This window comes from Zophobas morio, unplaced genomic scaffold (genome assembly GCF_036711695.1).
Source record: "Zophobas morio isolate AGI-343-1 ecotype UQ-CSIRO unplaced genomic scaffold, CSIRO_AGI_Zmor_V1 ptg000029l, whole genome shotgun sequence".
Lineage (NCBI taxonomy): Eukaryota > Metazoa > Arthropoda > Insecta > Coleoptera > Tenebrionidae > Zophobas > Zophobas morio.
In genome coordinates, this window is record NW_026972134.1 from 6,158,017 (window position 1) to 6,171,227 (window position 13,211).

At 33.3% G+C, this 13,211-nt stretch overlaps 2 protein-coding genes across 6 annotated transcripts in view; both read right to left on the minus strand.

Annotated features, from left to right (window-relative positions):
• Positions 1-13,211, minus strand: part of LOC135137628 (uncharacterized) — a 430,031-nt gene that overhangs the window by 61,844 nt on the left and 354,976 nt on the right. The gene's annotated exons all lie outside the window — the stretch shown is intronic.
• LOC135137633 (protein phosphatase 1 regulatory subunit 7-like) lies at positions 3,698-5,091 on the minus strand. The gene has a single exon (XM_064067340.1). It carries the CDS (start codon positions 4,990-4,992, stop codon positions 3,754-3,756), a length of 1,239 nt encoding a protein of 412 aa, XP_063923410.1. The 5' UTR covers positions 4,993-5,091; the 3' UTR covers positions 3,698-3,753.

Sequence of the window (13,211 nt, forward strand, 5' to 3'; positions counted from 1 at the left end):
TCAAGATTGGCAGATACATATAATAATGAAGTGGAATTGTTTGGGACATCAAGAAATCGTTTTAAAAGCCAACTGAAAACTTCTAAGCTGTTGTAATATTATATTATTTTAATTTTTATTTAATTTTCTTAATAATTTCTTTCATTTTTCTCTTTTTTTTTAATTCTTATTTATATTCTTTATATTTAAATGTAATAATTTCTTAGCACTCATTCGATAAATACTTTATTTGTATATGTATAGGCGGTATCCCATGAAGTAAATAAATTAAATTGAATTAAATTGGAATTTGAAGAAAAAAGAACTTTCTTTGAGAGAAAGAAATTATGCTTTGTATGGTTGCACAAAAGCTTGAAAAAAAAATCAAAATTTTTGCAAAAAATTTATTGTTGCTTTGGTCTCTACGAAGAATTGTAATGAAAATTATGCAAAATTTGTGGCATTAAAAGAATATAATAAAACTGGCGCATTACATTACGCCTCAGAGAACGCGTTCTAAATAGCAATTTTAGTAGAGCAAATATTTTATAATTTGAGAGATTATTTAAAGAATAATAATTTTTGCACTGGTAATGTTTTGGAAGTCATGAAGAAAGAAATCAGGAAAAATTCAACTTATCGCTCAATACAAATTCCAACATGCTGCAACAGTAAAACAAAATTTACTGCAAGAATGATTTACCGTCTGAAAATCTATACCAGAAAAGCTAAAGAAGAAATAAGAAAAAAACAAAGAATAAAATGGTCCAGCAAAAGCCATTCAATGAGGGATTTGGTTGAAAATGCAAATCAAAAATTAAAAAAAAATAATAATAATAAAGAGCAACAGTTTCGTTGTCCAAAATTTCTTGAGTTGATCCAACAATAAGGATCGATTGTTATGAAATTTGGTTGGTAAAACGCAAACCAAAATTTATGTAAACATCCCCATCAATAATAATTTGATAACGTCATCTCAAATTTGCACCAAGTAAGTTCTACTTAAAATCCACTCCTATATACTAACTTTATACATGTAGGGATTGTACAACAAAATTTTACAGATTAAATTAAAACATAAAAACCCTTGCCATCAGTTCAAAATTTTGTTAAATACTATTATCTGTTTAATATATAGGTGGCCCCAGATAAAATTTCACGCCCGTATATCTAGAGAACGGATAGAAATATTAAGATTCTGTAAACGCCATTGCTTTTAGCTTAAAGACGCATATACTGTGTCAGTGTCGCGAGGCAAATTTGTATTTTTTAAATTACGATTATAATGATATAGAACACTTAGCTGTTTATTTCAATTTGAGTTGATAAAAAAATAATATTTATAAATATAAAATACACTGCAATACAAGACTACCGCTTTATTTTACAAAAATTTTGTATCAAAGTGTTTCAAAGATACAGTAATCCAAGCATATATTCGAGCTGTCGTCCTTCACACTGAACACAAAATTTCCAATTAGTTCACATCTTGTCGCGGTTAATAGAGTTATCACGAGTTAAAAAATCATAAATAATCACTACAAAAGGAGATTTTCAGTCCTATCGCGATCATTCCAAGCTTTGCGAAGTTATTTCAACTAAAATGCTATCCACCGCCGCTTATTAGCATATTAAGCCATATACTCATATCAGACTATCAGCATGGTTTTCTTAAAGGCAAGAGTTTACTCAGTTTGTGTCAAACGTGTTGATGTGATGTACAGCGATCTTTCTAAAGCGTTTGACACCGCTGACCATTGCATTCTGTTAAATAAATTAAGTCACTCCAGGGCAAAAAAAAAACAATTTGTGGTATACCAAAGATATGTGTATGATTGTACGTCAGGCGTTTGCCATTGATCTAATCTAGGCCCGTTGTTCTGTTAATCCAATAGTGTCTTTTCAAAGTTTTTGGTTTAACTATGGATTCACTTTATCATTTATCCCGTATTATATGTCCATCTATAAACGAACAACCTTTCAAAGGGTTATGAATAATATACTAAGACGTCTCCAAAACGAAACCTAGACGATATTATTGTGTTTTCCACACCGTAGAATGGTAGAAGTTGTCAAGAATCTCTCAATTCCTAAAACCCAAGGGGAAATCAAATCATTTTTAGATTTGACCAGTTATTATAGAAAATTTATACCAGATTTTGCCAAGATTACAAAACCTTTAACTTTCTGTTTAAAAGAGAATTCTAAAGTTGGACACACCCCACAATTGTTACAATTTTTCAATCATCTTAAGGACCTTTTAATAAATGCCTACCTTTTAAAATATCTCGATTTTTCGAAACCATTAGTTTTCACTATTGACGCCCCGAACTTAACCTTAGCCGTCTCAAGGAACGCCACCAAAGGATGATCCAATTGCATATTGTTCGCGCACCCTTAACCACAGCGAACGAAATTATTCAACCATAGAAAAGGAACTTTCCGATATTGCATGGGCTTGTAAATATTTCGGACCGTACCTTTTCAGTAGAAAATTTTAGATATATACCGACCATAGACCACTAGTTTGTTTCTTAAATTTAAAGGACCCCAATTCTAAACTAATGCATTGAAAGCTCAAACTATAGGAATATAATTAATTATTCAATATCACATCATGTATAAAAGAAGAAAACAAAATTCAAACGCAGATGCTGTATCGTGTATTCAACTAAACGCCGTAGAATCAGATTCAGTTATTAATAGTCCTGGCAATTTTGACCATGATATCAGAAAGTTTTCAAAACACGATGTTGACTCTAATAACTTAAATGCAGAGAGGATGTAGACGAAACCCTCAGAACTCTCAATCGTTTTCTTCATCAACACATTCTAATCCTTAAAATTCTCAACCAAATCTTGATGAAATTTCAGGTACAGTTCATAGTAGAAATATGCCAGATACTTTAAGCGATATACTAATTTTTGACGAGATTACTAACATTAAACCTAAGCTAATAGTAAAAAAATCTTCCAAGGACGCTCTTGGTTCGAAGACCCAGGCCATTTGACGCCCCACTACGTGTTTTCTTGTGTTGAAGCCGGAAGAAAGAAGCCCCAGCAGCCGCCGCTACAACGCCCACGCCGAGCACATAAGACTATGACTTATTTTTTGTCCTTCTGGTTGCACTTGGCAAAGCTCCTTTTTATCTTCGAAAACCATTTAATTTCGTGTCATCATTTCGTTGTTACTTTTATTTTTTTTATTGTTGTTGCGAAATAAAATGTATAGCAGGGTGAAAGAATTTCATTGTTAATTTAGCTTATGCACTAGTAACTGAATAAACCTTTTTCTTATATTGTATCAAATTTTACTCCCACGGAAACTTACTCCGCAGCTGTCGTAGCCTCATTTTTTTCACACGACTAATTGCTGAAATTCCGAAAATTGTTGTGGAAAAATGTAAGGTCCTTACATGTACCAGATCCCCCTACAGGGTAGTGAAAGTACTGTCTAAACTCTTTAGATCACTTTTATGAAGAATGCCTTCCTTTTTATTTAGGGCTGCCAAACGAAGTCAGAAACATCGAAAGAGTCTATATATGGAGATAAAGCGTGTCTACTCATTGGAGAAAGCATGAAATTAACAATTCGTCAAATAGACCTGGAATGTATAAAGTCTCGGAGAAGTCCCTAAACCGAAGACGTCCCGAAGCTTATCTATTAGAAGGAAAGTATGTTTTGGGGGTAAATGATCTATATTATAAGATACTCACGATTTTCCTAGAATTTTATTTAATCTCTACATTGACACAGCATATGACAACACGTTTTTAACCGTGAAATCCATAACAATTACGCTTAATAGGATACAGCCATTTATTTCGACTCAAGTCGTCACGACAGTAGAAATTCCTTGGACGATTTTTAAGAATCTCTCGAAATGCTGCAACGAATTTTGCAATTTCAGTCTCCCTAGAGCTGTAGTCACCATCAACGACATAAGAAACACAAATAGGCAAAGTTTCATTAGAAGGTAGTTCAAAAGAACAATCACTTTCACGGACAGACAGGTTCTTTTTAATTTCATGCCACACGTTGCACTTCCAAGGATTTCCATACAAAACAAACGTCTGAGTTTGGAGGGAAAGATTCTCAAGTTCTAAGTTGCTGAGACGATTCAGAGCTAACGAAACTGTAAGCGATGGTTGCTTTCCGGGAGTGCTGAGTAGCTGCAAAACGTCACTTTGGTGAATGTTGTTGTCGGATAAATCGATTAGTTTCAAATTATCCATTTTTTCAAACGTGCCGCGTTCCAGTGTACTGATCGAGTTGAAAGATATATCGAAAACTACTAACTGTTCTAAATGCTTGATCGGTGGTAAAGAATTGAATTTGTTGTGGCTCAGAGTCAATTCTGTAAGGTTCTTTACATTTTTTAAAACTTCAGGTGGAATATATCTTAGTTGATTTCCAGCCAAGTTGAGATTCTTCAAGCCTTTAGGAAAACCATCAGCTTCGATGTGCGCCAACTTATTGTTTCTAATGCTCACAGACGTACTCTCGCTAGGTAGAGAATCATTTTCTATTACTTCTAATAAATTTTCAGATAAATCAATCTCTTCAATTTGATGATAGAACGCGTAAGGTTTCACTGATTCAATTCCGTTGTTAACCAAACTAAATAATTTTAGTGCAATTCTAGGTAATTGATCCTTCTCAATCACTTTTAACTTGTTGGCATACAACGTGAAATATTTCAGGGAAGATTCATGATAATCACATTTCCATGAACGTTGTGGCTTTAACTGGTTGATTGATCGAACGATAATAACCGTTGTCAATCTGTAGAAAGAATAGTAGTCAAGGTCTTCTATCAGACTAACAGGGGATGGTTCTACGTCACCATGTTCCGAGCCTATAATTAACGTTCTCATGTTCTCTATATCTTCGTATTTTTTTAAGTCTTCGAAATGGTCGCACTTTGTCACGTAAGATTGTCTGCATGCACACCAAATCACACCAAAAAACGTGGCGAATATAAAGCCCACAAGAAAAACTCTGTTAACCATCGTACTGCAGTATCCGAAGCTCGAGTAGAACTAAATTTTCATACACATATCGGTTGCTCCTTTACAAGAATGTGACGGTGGCTTGTTGTCTTCTTTCAACTGCTAACCAGTTTTCGGTCAGGGTCAGCAATGGATATTAATAATTTCAGTTTATCAAGCTATGCAGGGTTATCTACTCACAAGAAGCTTCACGCCTAAGAAATCAATTTGAAAACCATTTTCGATATTTCGTATCATTTAAAAAAAACATAGTTATCTGTTTCGTATTATAATAACATTGAAGTAGTGTCAGATACGATACAGTGTGTTCAACGTCAAAAAGATATGATTCTAATATATGGTTCACAGTTGAGTAGAGAATATTATTCATAATACAGAAGATGCCTGACGACCTTTTTTTTTAATTTGTTTGTTTTTTATTTTAACCTAACAATTGCGGGTTATTTTCAAATTATCAAAACCAAACAGCTAACTGTGTTTAACTTAAAAGAGAAATGATGGTAAATATCAAAGATTACCATGAAATTGTACTGTTGGTTGCATTTTGAATTTTTCAGGCGCGGAGTTTCATGTAAATACTGTATAACCTGTATATTAAAGAAAACTATTTGCTAGAACTACTAATGAGCGAGTCCGGAAATTTTCTCAATTTAAATTACAAAATATTTTAAATTTAAAATTTGAATGTTGCTCACTTTTTTACCTAAAATATCAATACTTTTATTTGTTTACAACAGTATGAGGTAAGAATATTTAAATACATCTGAAAGCCGGATCTGTTGGCCTTTGACGCATGCACAATTGAGTTAATGCAACACCTGATGCCTCTCTACACCACACTATTATTAAGTGTTAAAAACAACATTACTGCCATATAAATTTAGAAGATCTGGATAACTATATATCGCCATAGGAGCAAAAGTATTACATTTTCGACAAAAAAAAATCGACAATCTTTGGAATACGATTTATAGAGTTGTGTAAGCTGAAAACGGTGGTGAAAACCGCGTTCCGAAAGTACATTAAATAATTGAGATATTGACTTTTAAAAATACGTAATTAAAATTTCACTGAAATTTTAAAATGAAGATAATAAACTGCAAAAAAAAACGGCCTTTGTGTTGTACAGGGTGTCTGGAAAATAGCGGTTTAACTCTTCAGTACATTATGTACGGAGATTTCGGGAGTCCCAAAAAAATAATAAAAAAATCCTTTATGATGTAGATTACGCAAAAAACATAATTTAATAAAAGTAAAATTGGTATCATGAAAGATCGAGAAAACGTAAAAGTAGAGAGTCGGCCGACGGACTCGATTACAATACTTCCTTTGCTTACGCTCGGGAAGTAAAAAAGGCCATTCGATTACTATATCTCATTTGTGTTTTAAAAATGTTGGCATCTTTCTAATGGTATACATAGGGGTTATCGTAAAAAATATAAAATTTTCAAAAGCAAATTTTGTAGTTGATATTAAAATCTACGCAAAAAAATTGGTCGAAAGTTATTTCGACAGAACTTCCCTCGCTTCTGGTTTCACTTTCTTTAATAAAGTGACTGACTCATTTTTTTTTTGTCACACTGTATAAGCAAATCTAAAAAATATGAATGCAATGATAAGTTACAAGTATAGTCTGATGATATTCTGCACATTTTCGAAAAAATTTATTCGGCAAAATTTTGAGATGACGTAATCAAAATTTTGGGATTGATAAACAGATAGATTTTGATAAAAAACTTAACGTGCTTACAATAACTTCACAACATCAAGATTTCAAAGTACATATTCAGTTTTGCAATTCTTGATTTAATCAATAAAATAAATTGACTCAGTTATTATTTTTTTCCAGACACCCCGTATAAGCAAATCTAAAAAATATTAATGCAATGTTAGATCACAAGTATACACTCAGCATACTTTGTACGTTCAGCAAAATTTTGGGGCGACGTTATCGAATTTTCAGGGTGGATGAGCAAATACATTTTGATTAAAAATTTATCATGCCTATGATAACTTTAAAACATGTCTAAGATTTTATAGCATTCGATTTTGTAGTTCCTGATTAAATAATAAAATAAATTTGCGCATTCATTAATTTTTTTTGAGTCAGCCTGTATATACAAATCCAAAAAATATGAATGAAATGATAAATCACAAGTCCAGGCTCATCATATTTTGTACATTTTAGTTTGGATTTATTCGGCAAACTTCATCAATTTTTGATATTGATTAAAAATATATCATTATTATCATAACTGTAAACCATCTGCAAGATTTCAAAGCATTCGATTTTGCAGATTCCAAATTAGTTAAATTGCAAAATGTTGTTACAAAATTTTGATTGATTTTCCAAAAATCTGGACTTTTCGGGTAAAAATTCTATTCCGAGTCATAAACTACATGTGTAGGACTATGTTACTATATGTATACATTTTAAAACCCATTTTACTATGTACAATTCTGAAGTGTCGTCATCACATTAGTGATGGAGATGATTAGACAAATTTTGGTTAGCGTTTTACCAACTACATGATATTCCTAATAAATATAAATACAAAATTTGACAACAATCGACTCAGTACTTTCGGAGATTATCTGTCTAATAAAAATCCGGGACGGCAGACAGACGGACAGCCAGCCAGCCAGCCAGCCAGCCAGCCAGCCAGACAGACAGACAGACAGACAGACAGACAGACAGACAGACAGACAGACGGACAGACAGACAGACAGACGGACAGACAGACGGATAGATAGACGGAAACGGGAGATCTATTTCTTCGTACTCTAGGGGTCACAAAATGTCGAGAAAACGTAAAAGTAGAGAGTCGGCCGACGGACTCGATTACAATACTTCATTTGTTTACGCTCGGGAAGTAAAAACTAAAAAAAAAACCTCTGATTATTGCCATCAAAATTTGATGAAGTCATCTCACAATATAATACGTAATTTTACAACGTGCAAAACAATAGGCTATTAGTTATTTTTCGAGATCTGCTTAATTTAACTTTATGTATCTATGCTTTTGGAAAAAAATCAGAATTGGACCCAAAATTTTAGTATCTATCTATCTTAGGAATTACAAAACGATTTTAAGGACATAGTTAAAACATGGTAAATCGCAAATCGTGGTTCATCCCTTCTAATTCTGTTAAGTAAAAGTAAATTTATTCATTACCCCCTTCATAAAATAATGACGTAATTGCAATAATGAATTAAATAAATATTTGATACAAAATGTGCTTAAAGATGCAAAACTATTCATTCCTTAATTACAATTTTTACAAATATTTATTTATACAGGACGTTAAAAATTATAAATGCATCAAATAATTCTTGTTTTTTAAGTCAAAAATAGTTTATTTCATTTTGTCAAAATTGTGAGAATACAGTGCTGAAATTAACAGTGTAGTATACGCATCAAAATTAATAGATTTATTACCACTGGAAAGTTGATGACGCTTTTTGAAAAGTTTATTAAGAAAGTTCTTCTTCTTCTAAAAATGTTTAGTCGAAAAAATCCGTATCAGAATAAACTTTGAGGTGCACTGAGTCACGTCATGAGGGCGACGATAGTACCGCCTAAATTCTTAAAATCAATTTTTACTTCCCGAGCGTAAGGTAATCTGGTCCATCGGACGAATTGTCACTTTTATATTTTTTCGACGCTTCATGACCCTCACAGTACGCAAAAAGTAGTCTCCCGGTTCTGTTTGTCTGGGGTCTGTATTCATTTTAATTAGACATGTAATCTTCGAAACTGCTGGACCGATTGTTGTCAAATTCTTTATGGATATTAGAACTATCATGTAGATGGTTAAAAATAATGCTAACCAAAATTTGGTTAATCATCCCCACCAACAATTTGATAACGTCATTTAAATGAATGGTATTTTAAAATGATTTTAATGTTACACAACAATATCCTCATATACTTGTAGTGTAGAATCCACTTTGTGTTTTTCCCTAACCGCCCAAATTTTCGAAAAAACATAATGCACGGTGTAATAATAATTTACCATTAGCGTAAGACATCTCGATCCTAGTCTAGTCGACAAGAGTGCGGAATTTGAATCAGAGGTCCCGGGTTCGATTACCCAACTTGTCTTTTCGATTTTTTTTCTGTTTTTCTCTCGCATTGTGTATTATGTTTATGACGTCATAACAAACTTTTTAATTGGTCAAATTAATTTTCTCGAAAATGTAAAAATACGTACGTCTTATATGTATTATAATGATAAAATAGGAATTATAATATTGAGAACATTTTGTTCGATTGTGATTTAATTAATAATTTTAGCCCTCTGTCGTGAGAAGACAATCTCTTTCAAATCAAACTAATTGCTACGAGACATTCTTTCGATGTATAAGCATAAATACACACTTGAGCTTCAGATTGCTATTACCCAGTGATGAAGGACATTTTATACCGTTAGTTAAGTGCTTTAAGTATATTTTACATTGTCCGTACGGTGTACGGGCTGCGGGGGTGTTATTTATGCCGCTGGTTTTTATTTTACAGAAGTTATTTCAAAACGAAAATCGTAAAATCTAATTTTATAACTTTTTTAAACATCTGGGTTTGTCTGATTATATTTACTTCAAGGGCGAGGGAAGTTCTGTCGAAACAGACTTCGATCACTTTTTAAATTTAGGAAAAATTACTTAGAACTTCAACTTTATATGTATCTCACCCATTTGAATACAAAATATTTATATTACCAAAACGAGAAACATCGTTGGACGTGGAGGCATCAATGTTGATGTCTTACAAAGATTTTAAAAACAGTTCTTGTCTCTTGTAGTTAACAACACATATATTATACTAATAAATCATAGACGTAGGTAATAAAATTTTGAAACAAGGTTATCAAACTTTTTGGTGGAGATGAATTTTGGTTAGCAATTTATGAACTTATTTTGGCATCTTCTAATGATCGAGTGGAGGAGCTTTAACATATATCAAAAATTCTATAATAATGATAATCAGTGCAGTGATTTAGACGACTTTCTATCTAACAAAATCACCAACAGAGAGACGGGAAACGGGGCCGACATTTTTGTATGACAAAGCTGTAAAATGTCGAGACAACATGAATTTTGACACTTCCAAAATCACTTTCCTTTCCTTACAATAGAAAAGTATAAAAAATAGGAATTGTAATGTCACAATCTGTACGCAAAAATATAAGACTTCAACTTTTAATAATTAAGACTGTTTTACAAACTGTATCCTGTTACATCACGTGAATTCCACAATGACAAAATGGTTATAATTTTGTACAGTTTCAATTCGACTTAAACAAGCACAGTTAGTTTTAAACTTATCCGGCACATCCAAAATTAATAGGAAATATCCACTTATTCCGTCTAGTCTCCCACAAGCACCAGAAATTTCTTTCACCTGTTGCAATCAACTCTTGAAACTTTTTAATTTCTTGTTCCCTCGAACTTGACAAAAAATCTCCCGATTCCTGAGAGTAACTTACACAGTAAGGCCGATCTTCACTACGCGTTCCTTCGTAGTCGCATTTACTTTCATGTCCGAGTAGATTTCTTTTTATATGATTCCATTTATTACAATCCCATGGATTTCCATACAGTATGTAAGTTTGTCTTTGAAAAGAAACATTCCCGAAGTCTAGATCCTTCAGACGATTCAAAGCTAACGAAATTGTGAGCATTGGCTGACTTCTTACGGTGTTAAGTGATTTCAAGATACCAGGTTGAGCAATATTGTTGTTCGACAAGTCGATCAACTTAAGTTTATTCATATTTTTGAAAATACCGTCCTCGACATTCGTGATGAAGTTGAAAGAAATATCGAAAACGATTAATTCTGTGAGGTGTTTTATTGGTGGCATCTCTCTGAAGTTGTTGTGGCTCAAGGCCAATTCTTTAAGCGCGAGCAGGTTGCTAAGGACTTCAGGCTGCATGTACCTTAATCTATTTCCGTCTAAATTAAGAGATTCTAGAGCTAAGGGAAAGCTGTGATCTTCGATGTGTGACAGTCTGTTATTCTTCACTGTTATAATTTTAGTTACATTGGTCAAAGGCAAGGCCCTCCGTTCGATCACTTCCAAGAAATTATCCGACAAATCTATATCTTCGATGGGGTGAGAATCGAACGACAAGGCCCGAACGGCTTCAAGTTTATTATTGACTAAACTGAGTACCTTCAGCGGTAGCACCGGGAAGTTGTTTTGTTCAATCACTTTCAAATTATTTCCGTACAACGTAAAGTACTTCAACGGAGTATCACGATAAGTGCACCTCACAGAACGAGCCAACTTTAACTCGCTAATGGCACGGACGATGGTCAACGCTGAAAGCCTGTGGTACTTGTCGTACGCCAAATCGATCATCAAGTTAACTGGAACTTGGTTAACTTCTTTATGCTCCGAGCCGATAATTAGGGTCTTCATAGTATCTATGTCCTTGTATCTTTTAAAATCATCAAAATTGTCGCAAATGGTTGTGTAGGATTTTCGGCATTCACATTTGACAGTTGCGAGGAAGGTTAGAACTAGAAAACCGCGCAACCGAAGATTTGTTGCGAACATTGTTGTTGTCGCGTGGATTGATTGAGTAGAACTGAATTGGAGAATGATTTCTTAAACCAGTCTTTATTCTTAACTGGAATTTCTACTACGTACGAAGTTTCGTGTCTTGCGCAGATGAATCCGTCACACGTTACTGAACAGAATGTTTGTCTGGTACTTTACTTCTCCAGAAACACCACAATTTCCTCATTAATTTATTTTTAGGTTATGCTGCACGACGCGCTGATCCCTGACGCATGAAATTTTTTTATTTAGTGGCACGCCGTGTACACGGCTCTAAACCATCCTCTAGAAACTCCTAACCTATTTTATTAATTATTAATTATGTTAATTTATAAAATGACGTGCCAAAATTAATTTGACTTTTTTTCAAGCATCAATCCCAATGACTATAAAGCTGCATTTGCATTTAGAATTTTTAAAATGACAGAAGAAACCTGCCTAAGATTTAGTGATTGCGACTGTACACTAATACAAACTTACAGCTTAATGAGAAAAACGGGCGGGTTGAATAAAACTACAAAGAAAACACGTATGTAGGTTAATGATGCATGATGTTAGTTACATATATTCAGATCACAAGCGTGAATTTCATTTTCACGAAATGGAGTTGGGAGTGTATTGAACATTTTAACAAGTACCGTCTGGAAACTCCAGAGGAGGCAAAATCTAGCTCTATTATTTTCAAGCAACTAAAAATTTTGACAAAAAAAAGAAATATCAAGATTTTGTCAAGGTAAGTTAGGAATTGTATAAAACATGGAGTAAATTCATTTATTTTGTTAGGGTGCCGTTAGATGGCGCAGAGTGTTCAATATAAGCCATGCAAAAACTCTTAGAACAGTTTGACATGCTACTAATTTTCATACTGAACAGTATGCGATAAAATGCGCGCGCACATTCAGCTAATTTGTACACACGAAAATAAAACTGGTTCGATTTACACAATTTCATCTCGTGACAGGGGTAAAAAAGTATTGGTTAAAACAGAATTGCAGCACAGCAACCCATCTTACAAAAAATGCGCATGCGCACGTAGTTACTTACCCTGTATTATTTGGCACCAAATATATTTGGTTGATTATTTGGTATACTTTGCGTTTGTCTTTGATTATAGACGACACCACTCTCTAATTTTTGGCCAGATATGATTCGAAGGTAATACAAGTTCAAATTCCATCCATCCTAATTACAGAACACGAAAAATTACATACGTCGAAACTTTATAAACGGAAGAATTTAAATTCTGGTAGCAATTTTATTAGTCAGCTGACAATTTTAAACAGGCTACCAAAAATATTTGGTTAAGTTAAAAAAAAAACGAAGCTGCACTTAAAACCCATGCACCATTTCATTTTGTAAGAAAACGTCACTTTTTGTTGATAAAAAAATAATTGATCTTATTGGTCGTCTACTGATGGTGATTGGTTGACGTAAGTAATTAGAAGTTACACGCACAATTTCGGTTATTGCGCTTCAGTAGGTAACGTATTCTTTCACAAATAAAAAAAAATATAATCGCCATTTGCTAGATGATTTTGTAAAAGAATAGAGGATTTAATAACACTATCAACTGAATATCACTTTTATTACGTGATTCTGCAGATTGTTGTTAATCAACACAATTTAATAAATAACATAAATAATGTAACCTCGAA